The 14,518-nt window shown below is 40.9% G+C and overlaps 1 protein-coding gene across 1 annotated transcript in view; it reads left to right on the forward strand.

Annotated features, from left to right (window-relative positions):
• The window catches only part of HTR2A (5-hydroxytryptamine receptor 2A), a 29,103-nt gene extending 24,689 nt beyond the window's left edge, over positions 1–4,414 (forward strand). The window contains exon 4 of the mRNA XM_075086985.1: positions 2,627–4,414. Coding sequence (XP_074943086.1) covers positions 2,627–3,426 — 800 coding nt within the window. The 3' untranslated portion in view covers positions 3,427–4,414. The remainder of the gene's footprint in view (positions 1–2,626) is intronic.
• Positions 4,415–14,518: the final 10,104 nt, after the last annotated feature.

Here is a 14,518-nt window from a genome sequence, read left to right on the forward strand (position 1 = left end):
CTCCCATGCCTCCTGATGCAGCTGAACCATAAGGTCTGTAGTAATGAAAGGCATCTTTTTGCTCTGTCAATACCATTGTTTATTTTATCTCTGCAGCTCACACTAGGTCTTTGAATGAAATGGAAAAACAGCCCTGCTGTTATCAGTACGGGGCAGAACCGAACGGGAAACTTGTGGTATTTCTCTGACTAGTGCTGCGTCTTCATGCAGCTGAAGTGTAATGCTGGGAGGTGCTGGGTGCCTTCCGTATCCCTTCAACTCATCCAAAAAAGAAAAGGAACTTCAAAGCATTCCCCATTTCCCTGGAGGTGTTCGGCACCCCAGGTTACTCAGCCATGGCAATGTCAGGGCAATGTGGCTCCTGCCAGTGACCTCTCCCTCCATGCTGTCAGTCAGACTGACTTGGACGTTTTTAGGCAGCAGCTTTCCTGGAGTCACTGGAGGTTTCCATCAGCTCGACCCAGCAGCTGCCACACACTGCATGAGTTTGCACCTCATCCAGTGGCTTCTCATAGGCCAAGTTCAAGCAGTTAGGGCCTGTGCAGCAGAAACAGAAAGGGCAATACCGCAGGCCTTCTACCAGCTTCTGCCCTGGGCAGATAAGAACAGCACTTCTGTAAATTAGCCCATGGCATTGCCATGACTCAGTTCAAAGCTGTGCAGATAAAATAAGCTAGTGTTGTTAGAAAAATAAAGAGCAGTGGTCTTAGAAAAATAAAGAGCTTTGTAAAATCTCCAGAAGCACCAAAATAATGGATCATTTGAAGAGAATAATAGTCTATTATTATTATTACTGTTATTATTATTATTTTGTACTGTGCCTGGACTTCGCAGCCTCCCTCTAGGTCTGGAGCTGTTATGCTGGGCACTGGAAATGTGTGAAGTGAAGAGCCAGTCTGTGCTTTTAAAGGGCTCACAGTCTATGCACGAGAGTGGGAAGAAGGGAAAGGAAGGGAGGTAGAGGGAGGTACCATTGAAATGCTGACGTTGAGAGGATGAGTTCAAGGGCTCATCTGTGAACCAGTAAGGACATTCTTGGGCACACAGGGGACAAGGTAGGGCAACAGCATCATCCTGACCTCATAAGAAATTCTTCTCTAATTAATTTTTTTCTTCCTTAGAAGCCAAATACAGCATCTGGGGTTTCTGTTCAAAGATGCAAAGGGGACTGAAACTCCCAGATTATGATAACCTTCTGGAGGAGTCAGACTTGTAGCTGCTTTTTTTCCAAACAGGGCTGCATTTTTGCTCCGTGCTTCACAACTCCACTTTTGCTGTCTTCACAGCACATCATCCCTTTTGCTGTCTGAACATTGCCTCTCTTGCAGAGACAGCATCCATTTCGGGGGGTGGCAAGGAGACAAATATTGAAAACAATCCAAAACCAAGAACCAAAGAAACAGCAGCTGTTTGGTTTTGCTCAGACACAAGCAGCATTTGCAGAAGACCCCGAGGAAATGGTTGAGTGGGCTTGAATCAGACAGAGCAGTCCAAGGAGGATGGACTTTATCACCTGGCCTTGTCGTTCATGACAGGGCAAGGATGCAGCATATGCTCCAGGGAAAGACAAAGTTTGCACGGCTGCTGCTGCCTTTGGGTTGTATGTTGACAGGGCAGCCTGTAGCAGTTGGCAATACAGAGAAGGAACATGTAGTCCTGCAGGGTGAACCACATCTCAGGCTGCCTCATATCAGTGTCTCTCAATGCTTAATTTGTCCCCATCATTCCTCTGGCCATTGCCATGGAAAGTTTTTTTAGCATTTAGACTGTGTTGACTGTATGGAGATTACAGGGAGAAAAGAAAAAGACCCAGTGAAAGATTACTCTCCGACCTAAGACAAAAATCTATCTTTTCACCTAAAATTAGTATTTCACAGCACAGTCAGAAACCATTACTCGGAACACTTTTAATCCTCTTATGAAGAACAGCCCAGGACCACTCTTAAGACACTCCAGAAAAGAAAATCATGGTATCATCTTGATCATAGTTGATGAAAGCCTTTGCCAAGGTGGCAGGAACCAAGGAGCAAGTCTGGAGATCATTAGAGGGGGCCCAAGATCCAAGAATATAAGGAGTTATGCTTTTGTTGCTACAAAGTGTCATGGGAAAGTTGGATGGAAGCAAATGTATTCTACCTGTGGCTGAGGTTTCTTTGAAGAAGAGAGGGAATTCAGATTAGAGCAACTTCAAAATCCCATGTAACACCAGTGCTCCTCTTCCCCTGCACTGTCTTTGCTGGGACTGTGTAAAGGTGGTGGCAGCACAAATGCCAGAGCCTGGCAGAACACAGCTTAGTTCCTGAAACTCAATATCTGCAAGACCAACATTTCACACAGCATCTTTTCTTAGTGTAGCCAGAGTAAAATGTCACAGGAACAGGACTAGCATCGTGCTGCTGCTGAAACATGAGATGCAATTTTTTTCCTTCCCCCGTGTAAGTTCAGTTTGCTTTGGGATGTTTATCAATTGTGGCACTGTCTGTTAGCATTCGTGTCCTAGAACCATTTATGCTTTAAGAAATGATCTGTGTATAGCTAAGAGTGCTTTGTTTATTTTTTCTTGGAGATTGGAAATGGTGTCTTTTATTGTTGTGCTTAACCTCTTCTTTCTCTAAACCACCTTCAGGTATCTCCATGCCTATACCTGTCTTTGGACTACAAGATGACTCCAAAGTGTTTAAGAAAGGCAGCTGCTTGCTTGTGGATGACAATTTTGTCCTAGTAGGCTCTTTTGTGGCATTCTTCATCCCTCTAACCATCATGGTGGTCACCTACTTTTTAACTATCAAGTCACTGCAGAAGGAAGCTATGCTATGCGTGAATGGCACTGGCCCAAAGACCAAGTTTGCTTCATTTAGCTTCCTCCCTCAGAGTTCCCTGTCCTCAGAGAAACTCTTTCAGCGCTCTTTGAACAGAGACGTTGGGACTTCTGGGAGGAGAACCATGCAATCCATCAGCAACGAGCAGAAGGCTTCCAAGGTTCTTGGCATTGTCTTCTTTCTGTTTGTTGTGATGTGGTGCCCGTTTTTCATCACCAATGTGATGGCTGTAATTTGCAAGGAGTCATGCAATCAAAAAATCATTGGAGGACTACTTAACGTATTTGTGTGGATTGGCTACCTTTCTTCGGCTGTCAACCCACTCGTATATACGTTGTTCAATAAAACCTACCGTTCAGCTTTCGCTCGTTATATTCAGTGTCGCTACAAGGAGGAGAAGAAACCTTTCCAGCTGATTTTAGTGAACACTATCCCAGCACTTGCGTATAATTCCAGCCAGCTCCAGCTAGCACAAATGAAGAGTTTGAAAAAAGAGGCAAAAATGATGGCTAAGGATTATTCGATGGTCACGATAGGAATACATCATTTGGATGCTACCTCCAAGGGAAGTATCAGCCCAGCAAACGAAAAGGTTAGCGGCGTGTGACAGTCAGCAGCTGCCATGACAACCGCCGTGTGTACGCTGAAAATTTCACCTGGCTGTGAGAAGCTCTGATAGCTTAGCAAAATCAGCCCTGTTCAAGAGACCTTCCAATAACATCACATACTCCTCATATTAACCTGTGGATGAAAAGCAGGGTTGAAATAGTATCAAATGTGCAATTTTTTTTCATACAATACCTTGGCTGTTTTAAGCACAGGCTTTATTAAACTTATTTTTTTAATATTCTAAAGGATATATTTCTTAAAGGAAAAAAAAAAAAGCAATTTCTGGTATTACAACATGGGCTGTGAAGAAACCTACGCATTTCTTTTCTTTTTGCAAATAAAAGCTAAGCTGTCCTTTGATGTCCTCGCAGAGTAGGCTCCAGCTAGTTTGTCTTGCTACAATGGTATTTTGTTATCATTATCTGAATGAGCACTTTACAGAATTTTAATAAAATAATGGTTAATTTGCTGATATATATTTAAAATAGATTTTAAAGTATTAAAGCAAAACCTATAAAACCTGTATAGATTAACTATATGACATTTTGGTAACAGTGTTTTTATGGCTATTTTTTTTCTTCTGAGTGACCACCTGAAATTTTACTGGGCTTTTCTGCCATTTGTTCTATAATTCAAATTAGCAATCTTCAAAGGTAAATTATACTTGAATGATCCTTTGTTTCCACCACCATTCGTAATCTTTATTTCATGTCTTGTACTTTATTTCCATTCAAAAACTTTCATCTGTTCAGCTTAAAACTTGAAAGTAATTTTTTCAAAAGTAATTACTGGGCTTGATTCCCTGCTCCTTCCAGCTGTTTTTGAAAGGAAAGTGAAGTGAGAGAAGAGTGGAAAATCAGGCACAACATTGCTAAATAATTTCAGGAATGATTCTAACATCCACGCCCCTTTTCAATTCCAACAGAGTCTGATTTAAATAATGTCAGTGGAAGTTTTGCATGAGTAAAGCCTTCAGTAAAAAGTTGCAGCAGATCCTCTCTCATCGTTTCTCTTTGGTTAAAATGTCTGTTGTGAAGATGTCCTCCTGGTTTTGTTTTAGGGCTGGTAAAGCCAGAATTATTAGAAAACTGTTAGTTGCTCAAAATTGTTTTCCCTGATTTTGCTGTTGTGATAGATTGCTCAGGAATGGTAGGTAGCTTGCACTATTAGGACTCAGCCTTAATGAAATATGTGTGGGCAAATGGGGCCCACTTGAAAAATAACAGGATTTATAAGTGGCACTGTATTTCACCTGCATAACTCCAAGGGCAGAATACATTACATAAAGGACATCAAATACATTGCTTGACAGAAATGCCTAGTCATGAAACTGTTTCCTTTCAGGCATCATAGACAATTCCACTGCAGCCAGTGGGACTCTGCTGGAGAGCAGAAATATAAATGTTACATCCACTTGCAAAACCTAAATCCAAGCATTTGGATTTGTTCCATGAATTTCATAGCCATAATAATCAGAAGCAGGATGTATTTCAGCTTCAGATCCTGTCCACTCTGAAAAAACCACAGCCTGTCCAGAAGCCAAATTCCAAGGCCTTCATCAGTCCTTCTCTTGAAGTTGTTCAGTTTTCACTGTCCAACTAAATTTCCACTATGGCAAAGAAAGAAAGAGACAGGGAGACTCTGATTCTAGCCTACTAGCTGCAGGTCTTTGGAAGAAGACTTTTAGCTTAAAATACTGACCTGTGGTAGAAGAGGACTTGAAACTTGGCTGGGTATTTAGCCGATTTCCAAGAAACTGCTTTTGTTGTTCACTTGCCAGTATAATAACTAAATCTGCCAGTTTTATGAGCCATTTCCTCCAATGTGGGATAGGTCAGAACCACTGTGCACAGGTCACACAGGAGCTCTGCATGCATGTGGTAACACTGACTCACTCCACAGCCCTCAGCCTCCATGCCTGGGTCAAAGTGTTGCACTATAGTCCTGTTGCAGCGATGTCATGCACGTCATCCATCAGCTCGTGGCCATTAATAGTTTCTCCCCTGAAATGGGGAATTTAGGATCGCCTGATAAATCCAGTGGTATAAATGCTGTGCTGACCGAGGTGGTTTATGCAGTCTCTCTGGCTCTAGGTACACTTGATCACTACAATCAAACTGAACAACTTCAGCAGAAGGAAAGCCGAACTCACTGCTCCTGCCTCCCTGTGCACACCCTGCTCCCACACAGTGCCATGTGAGGGGTGCCACACAGGCACAGAAGGGATTTCAGGAGGAATCTCCTAAATGCAGCTGTGCATGAGAACCACTGTAGTAGTAGGTGGGAGCAGTGACTTTCCACTGTTTCCTGATTAGTTTGATGTAAATCAGGGGGGTTGAGCTAAGGATAATCGCCAGCTCATATCACACAGGCCAGCCAAGCAAGGGATGGAGCACTGATGGAGCACAAGTGGTCCAGGACACCTCATGGAACAGGGTATTGAAGTACCTCCTGGTGTCCAGATGTCTCCACTCCACAATTGGAGTGATGGTTTTGAGGATTCACCCTTGAGAACGGGCACCCCAGGGAAGAAGTAGGCAGTAAAAAAACCAAAGGTCTTTCATGAGAAGAGGCCTGAGGCTCAGGATCTGCCACCAAACCAGATTGCCTTCATATGATGGACACTGACACAAGATCAAAGGTCTCTACCCCTGCGTGTGAGGGGAAAGAAAACACAGATGCTTCCACCAGTGGAGGAACTGCCACGTTTCGTGCAATTTGTGCCCATCTTGATGCAAGTATCTCTGGCATTGCGAGAGAAAGAAGCAGACGGGACGGAGAGCTCAGGTCCTGTTGCCCACTTGTGCCAAGGAGCAGAGCCTGCCTGCATACTGTGTGACGTATATGGCACCCTGCACTTCTCCAAAGCTCAGTTCCTCCCAAAACTCCTGAGGTTGCGGGTCTGCACAGCCTCCTTCGCCAGCTTGCGATTGATAAACTGTTACTGAGCTTTTAACATTCACTGCTTATGCCTCTGCTTACTGTCTGCATTTCGCCCACGTGGCAGAGCAAATCAGTCCCCCCCACCCCCCGTTTCTCTTTCATTTCACCTTCTGTTCCTCTTTCACAATGTCAAATTGCTCAGGTTGCAAATACTGACGGAGAATGTTTCACTACAAACAGAGAGGGTTTCAATTACTTGCTTGATGTTTCATTAGAAGATGACTCTGAACAATAATTATTTTCTAGCTTATTAAAATAAAACCTATGTTTTGGACCTAAGACACTTGACGGTATTTCTTTAATTGACAGCTGGAGGTAACAAACCACTTATTTTTCCCTTAGAAGCAGGGATATCTGATGCCTGACATTTTAATTCTGCAAGCACTCGGATAGGTGGTTTTATTGAGTGATCAGCAGCTTTTGCCTAAGAAGCCTCTCAAAGCCAAGAATGCACAGCAGATAAAGACCAGTATCTTCAGCTCTTTAATGGATATCTTTGACAGTTTAGCAAGGCCTGATTCTGCCACCTTGCACCAAAATGTTAATAGATATATGTGTGGTTTGCCTTAGTGAGGATGACAGAGTCAGCGTCTGAATTTGTTCTACCCACCATGCCAGAACTGCGGGACGTTGTTCATCAGTAGGTAGCAATTAATAGAGTCATTATACTGCAGAAAGACGACAAAGTTCAGCTGTTCTAAACCCGAATTTATAGCACTGGGCCCATGCTTGGGATGAACACTACAGTTTAGTATGACCAGCTTCAGAGCAACACCTCCATCTTGCAAAAAACTGTGAGTGTTTTCATTATGCATCAGACTGGAATGGAAACTTTTGTAATTTACCAGGCAAAAAAAGAGAAGACATTCACACAGACTAGCTCAGAGGTTAGGGCCTTCCCCCACCTTACAGGAAAAGCATGCTGAATAAGTCTGTCATATCTGCATCTAAAAAATCCACTTTGTCTGAAAAAAAATGTTTTCACCAACATTTTTTCAAGTAGATCTACATTTATTACTGTTAAGACTGCATCTGAAAAATGTCCAAAGACATGAAGCTCACCATGTATCTCCTAAGCTGGTGTGCATCCTTTATACACTTCAGGGTAAAAAGTCCTATGTATCTATCCCATTCAGCCAACCATGCACTGTACTTATGTAATTATTGCCAGACGGTGAGATGCGTTCTATTTTGAATACCTATATGTTTGCTTATGTAAATACATAGAGAAAAACATTTGCTGTATTTTGTTAATGTTAATTTAAAATGGTGTTCCAATGCTTTATTGTTTTGTCAGATCCCACTGCTGGTAAAGCAGATTAAAATATTTAAATGCCATCAGTTGTTTTATAAACTGGAGGTTTGTCTTAACTAGTTATTTTGGTTTGGTTTAATGTCTCCTATACATATTCACAGTACAATGTCTGCTGAAGGCTAAAGTAATTTTAAATATTTTGCTGGACAAAGAGAAAAAGCATGTTGCAGAATTTAACTGCCTCAGTAAACTGGTCCAAAATGAGCCACTGCAATCTGTCCTCTTTTTCTAAGGACAGCTGTTCTTCTACTGAAAAGGTATATTCTTTAGAGAAGTACATATAGCTTAAAACATTTCAGTCTCAGGAACAACGTACTTGCAGTAGTAATAAGACAGTTAAATTAATTTCACTAAGAAGTAGCACTATAAGATTAAAATTAATAAGCAGCATAAATAAATAGTATTGCACTGTTGCACGGACATGAAGAACACTCGAGTGACAGAACCGCAGTGCCATCTATTGGTAGCATTTCCTTTCACAAAGAGTATTCAAGAAACCAAAAGGGATTTTGTTACCTTTTTGTTTTCTCCATCTTAAAATCAGAGTGAGTTTATTCCTCCAACTGATCTTACAGCATACACGCTCTAGTTTACAATTGCCTTGCATATCAAAGTAGTATGGCTGTTAATAAGAAGCTCCCTCAACACCTTGCTGTAATCTCAAGGTTTCATCACGCTTTATAATGTGTAGGAAAAAGCGTAGAAAGGCATATTTTTCAGAAGTTATCAAACAAAGGGAAACAGATTGTTTCAGCTACAAACCTGTGAGGCACCATAGGGCGAAACATGCCAGATAAGATCCCTGAATTGAAAATCCACTCAGTTTTACCTCTGTAGTACTAGACTACTGTACGTAGACTCCAGGGTATCATAATTTCTTACATTTGTTGGAAAATTTATTGTCAGATTTACCTGTATTGGCATACTTTGCACTGACCATTGGAAGATAATACATTCAGCTTATTCATCTGGCACTGCAAGGCATAAAAGCAAAGATATTTGAAAAAGAAGATATTGGGTCTTCCGATTTATGGTATAATCTTCTGAGGACACTCCCTGAAATGTGGCAAAAGGGTCTTTGGAAATTTTGTGTAATGCAGTGAAGTGCTTTGATATACCTGCAGCTTTGACATGTGAGACCTGGCAAATAGGCACAGCAATTCCAAAGCCTCCTTGATTGAATTTTATTATGTCTGATTTAATTTAATCACAAACATACCACGTTATCTGACCCTGAAAATAGTTCTAACATGGTTCTGCAAACCATAATTAATTATGTCCAAAGTTATTTGACTACACAAAAGCTCAACATTTTCAGTCAGATTGAAATCTTAATTTTAGGAGAAAGAAAAGCTGAAAAACTCAATAGTTTTATTCAAATTCAGTGTGTCCATTTACACGTCTAAAGTTACTCATATTCTTAGTGTTTGCAGGACATGAGTTGGGAGTAACTGCATCTGAGTTGCTTGGGTTATATCACTGTGTCAACAGTACAAAGCCATGCAAAATAGGTGATGGTTATAGTTATGTTCATATTTTAAATACCAAAATCCTATCAGAATGGAAAATTAAAAACTAATGCAAACAAAGAATTTAGGTGGTTGTGGAGAAAAATTAGAGCTCATCATGGCCAGGCACTGTAATTTTTCAAGTGCTGGATTTGTTTGGGTTTTATCTAAAATGTGCAAGGTAATATATTTTAAATATGACTACTTTGCCACCCTGGGTGTGAACAGAGTGTGCAGAGAATCAGACCTGGGATCTTTCCTTAGGAGATCTTAACCTATAAGCAGAAAAACTTTCCTTCTTCTTTTTTTTTAAATCTGTGTTCACACCAGGGATGCTTGGGAATGATCCTATGTCAGCAGACTTCCTTATGGTCATGTGTCAGAAGATTTGCCTCACATCAAATTGTCAGTAAAAAGATAAAGAAACAAAAGTGAAAGCTATACAGAGATTACATAAAGGACATAAACCAACTTACGTACGTATTCTCTGAAGGGAGTCAGTATGTACGTGCATCAGCATGGTCCTTCATCAAAGGCTCAAGAGAAACTAACCACAAGTTAAGACAGAAGGTTCTTGCACGGTGGAAGAACCCTTGGGAGACAGGAAACAGGCAAGACAGAATAATCAGTCTTCACCACAGAGGCAGGACACCAGTGCGTCCTACAGGGGCCTCTAGAGAAAAAAAATATATCAAAAGTGACAGCGTGCATAGCGGAGAACTGATTGCAAAGGCCACATGATGCTCTGTGATGGCTCTGGCAATGGCAGGTAAAATTCAAAGACGAAAAAGTAAGATGATGCATTTTTTTTTTTTTTTAAATTCAACTCTAGCTTTACATACAGAATAATATGCTCTAAACTGACCATTATTACATGGGAATGAGACCTTTGTGTTATGGTACTATGAAAAAAATGATCAGCAGTAGTTAAAATAGTATATGACAATAACTGTAAAGGGTCCAGAGAAAGGCAATAAGGACAATCAAAATTACAGGATGGTTTCCATACAGGTAAATATCTAAATAGATTAGGACTCTTAAAAGATTGGGCAAATTCATGAAGCCAAAGAGAGCTCTTTAACATAGAGATGATAGACATTTCTAGCCAGAGAACTGAAGTGATCTCAGATGGCTAGATGTTAGCGGGCGCTCTCTGGAGCTGCTTGTCAAATACTTGTGCTCTTCCTTCTACCAGTTTATGCTACAGCTCATCTTCAAAACCGGGTGTTGGTCTGCACAACTACAGCTGCTCTTCTTTCAGATTTCAAATGAAAAATCGGTCTATATATGAATTTAATTAAGCAGTTCCCCATTTTTTTCTGTTTCTGCTTTTCCATAAAGATTTCTGCAAGTGCATTTGCAATTGACCTAAAAAACCTTATGGAGTTAATTTGTAAATCCTTAGGTCAAAATTCACTGACAATATAAATATTAGTATTTTCTGAACTCACTGTTATTCTTCCAGTTACATGATAAGTGTTCTGTAGCAATAGAAAAGATTGCTAGTCTGAAAATCCTTTAACACTTCTTCACTGCTCTCATGGACCCAGTAATAAAAATTATGTTAATGCAACCACACAACCACTGCAGGAAATGGAAGCAAAGAAAACAGTAGTTAAAATGATGGTTGCTGATTTTCCAAGCAAATTTACAACATGCTTGTTTTGTAAAGTCTCTGCCGCTGACTGATTTGAAATGACAAAGATGTTTGGGTGATTCCTGTCTCTTTGCATAAAAAGCAAAACGGGTGCGAGTTGAAAAACTCATTGAGTCATTTAGGCTGGGAATTGCTAGGGGTCTGCTAGTTAAGTGTCCAGGTCTAAGCCAGTTGACCCAGATCCTAAAGGCAATGGAGAAAGAGAAGCAGCCTAAAAAGAGGATTTACGGCAAGTGGAAAGAATCACCATTTGGAATTGTCTACTGGAGAAAATCCCAGCCTTCAAATCCATGAGTATAAAATCGCTTAATTCACAACTAACAGCAGCTATAATGTAGCCATATAACACTGCTTTTCAAAACTAAATACTTGGGGCTGATGGGGCTAAGGCTGAGCCTGGAGATGCGGTATAGGGGATAAGTTTCCCACTGTAAGAGGACTATTAACAGCGACATTCAGGGTTCTTGAGGGAGAACACAGACTATTTGCTGAATGAGTCTTTTGAGCAATGACCACCTGGGAGATGGTGAAAAGACTGAACTGGGCCATCTTCTGATCTGCCCCGGAAGTAGGTGGCTGATGAATGAGGAGTAAACTGTGCCATTTTGAGGGAGGTTTCACCTTACAGACTTACATTTAAGGAAAAAAAGGGGGAAAGAGAAACACATTAAACAGATTACTGCAGTCACTGTCAGACTATGTTCATATTTATTTATCCTTACAATTCTTTTGAGGAAAGGCAACTACTGCTGGGACCTATTTGCTGACGGGCAACTGAGGTACAGTGAGATAAAATCCATAAAAGAAGCCACTCAGTGAGCCAGGAGCAGAACCCAGAAGTTAAAAGACATGGGTGAGGATCCCCTCCCTGTAAGCCTCTACCTCCCAATGCTGAGGGAATAGAGATTTCCAGAGGACATCTGGGAATCTGCAGTTCATATTGACACTTGAAAAAAAAAATCCTAGCAATGTAGTTGAGATTTGCATGCTTGAAATGAGTCAGGTCTACTTACTTACGTTCGAGCAACCAGCAAAAGTAGGAAGCAAAAGCAGTTTACAAAGGCACTTTGTGAGCTGAATTAAAGCAGTCGTGAGACCCTGAATGACGCAAAGCAAGACAGATTATCCCAACATTCCTCTTTGATACCTCCCATGAGAAAGAAATACTAGTCATTTGGGAAGCAGCACACAGGGGCCTGAAAATTAATCCAAGGCAGGATATCTGCTTCAGAAATTAGCTTGTGAAAGAGATGGAACTATTCAGGGTCAAAGGAAGGTGGAAAATCTCAGTATTTACAAGCAGACTAGTCCAACAGATACTCCATCAAAGTATTTTGATTGCTGCATATAACTATGATACAATAATCTGGTTTTTTCTTAGCTATATACGTCAGGTTGCACTCCATCTCATCATCCAGGTCATTAATAAAGACACTAAACAGTCTTGTCGCTTGTATCGATCCCAGATGGGTGTCACTGCCAGCTGAACTCTGTACTGCTGATCAATACCCTCTGAGCCCAGCAATCCAGCCAATTTTCCACCCACCTTATTGCCCACTAATCATTTGCCAATCTCACTAAAAGGAGACAAGGAGACTAACAGAAGCTGTTGCAAAGCCCTTGCTAAAGCCAAGGTATACAAACTCCATTGTTCTTGCTCTGTCCATTGAGGCAGACTTCTCATCAGAAGGCAATTAGACTGGTCAGGTGTGCTGTGTTCTTGGTAAATCCATGTTGGCTACTCCCAATCACCTTCTTGTTCTCTGTGTACCTGGAAATGGCTTCCAGGAGGATTTGTTCCATTACTTTCTCAGGGATGGCTGTAAGGCTGACCTGCCTTTAGTTTGCTTGATCCTTCTTCATGTCCTTCTTGAATGTGGGTGTCATATTTACCTTTTTCCAAACATCAGTAAGACCTTCTGGATTGTCCTGACCTTTTAAACATGACAGGAAATGGCCTTGCAATGACATTGGCCAGCTCTCTCAGAACCATCCAATGCATTGCCTCTAGTCCCACATGCTTGCGCATATCACGAGTTAAGTTCTCCCAAACATTGTCCCCTGTTCTGGCTAATGCTCACCTGACAGGCCAACTTTATCAGTGAAAGCTGAGGCAAAATAAAGTGCCACTGAGTACCTCGTTCTTGTCCATGTTCCCTGTCAGTAGCTCCCCTGCTCCATTGAGCAATGGACCCACATTCTCCTTATCCTTCCTTTTGCTGTCAATGTACATAATGAAACCTTTCTTGTTGCCCTTCACATCACTTCTAGTCTCAGTCTCAGCTGAATTTGAGCTTTCCTAACTCCATCCTTGCATGCTTTAGAGATGTTTCTATACTCTCCCCAGGTAGCGCACCCCTGCTTCCACTTTCTGTAGGCTTCCTTTTTGCATTTGGCACACTCAAGAGCCTTTTCCCCATCCATGCTGGCCCGTACTCAATTTTCTGCAGAGTGGATTGTTTTTGTGGTTTGAGGAGGTTGTCTCTGAAGATCAACCATCTCCCCTGGGCTCTCCTTTGGAACCTGCCAATAACCACTATTTGCTCTCCTGAAGTTCAGGGTTGTGACTCCATTTGTTTTGCTCACTTTTAGACACTAATTATAACTAAATAATCCCTCATATTAGTGAGTGAAAACTTGTTCCCTTCAAGGTTCATTCTTTTCTGTGATTTCAGTTACTCAGCCTGAATCAAATTAAATGAGGATTTTCAGAAGACCACTATCTTTTGTTAAAATTCAGATCAATCGAGTGGTTTTTTTTCTATTTCTCTTGGGCTATGTGAGTACCTACTTTTATTTTTTTCATCTTAAATGATGTTTGGAATCTTCTGACTCTTTCATTGTCTGTACTTCCCCTAGGAACTATACATATTATTGAAAAAAATGTTCTTCCTGCTGAGGATCTCGTCAGTTGATCCAAAAGCCATCTAGGCATGTTACCATACTCGAATTTTTGACAGCAATAAAATACTGCCTTTTCTGCCACGCTCTTTAAAAGAATCTTTTAAATAAAAATCTCATGTATTGTAATTTTGCATGACTCTCTGTCTTACATTGTTACAGATTGAAATAGTCCTCACAAGACAAGTTTATGACACAAAAAAAGTAAAGCTTCTTTCTGCTATTTTGGTCCTAAATTTGACAAATGACTTCAAGTCTGTGGCCTGAATTGCACCCCAAGATCAAAAAAGGAAGTCCACTGTGCTTGTATTACTTCAAGGATCATGTAGGGATCAAGAAATCCTAGGAATGCCAGCTGGTGCTGCTGGTCTTAGCTTATTCCCTCAGACCTAAAGAAAAGCCTATCTCCCGGGGAAAGACAACCATAAGCCTAAACAAACATCTGTGTCTCCATCTCTCCTTGGGGCTACCATTAATACGGCGAGCCTTAATGTTCTACTAAATTATTTATTGGCTGAAATGGAATTTTAATTTGCACTTTGGCATTCTCTAAGTCAGACCTTAACTGTTACTTTCCTGTCAGCCAATATCTTCCTTTAGCTGCAATTATACCTCAAATTTTACTTGGATATCTACATTCAAAATATCAACGTCAAAGGCTCAGTAAATCCAACATGAGGCATTTAAAACTGTACATAGAAAAATTTCTTAAACAAGCAGACATTTCATAAGTTCAAAATTAATCTGTACAAGAAAGAAATAGAAA

The sequence above is a fragment of the Phalacrocorax aristotelis genome, chromosome 1 (genome assembly GCF_949628215.1).
Source record: "Phalacrocorax aristotelis chromosome 1, bGulAri2.1, whole genome shotgun sequence".
Classification (NCBI taxonomy): domain Eukaryota; kingdom Metazoa; phylum Chordata; class Aves; order Suliformes; family Phalacrocoracidae; genus Phalacrocorax; species Phalacrocorax aristotelis.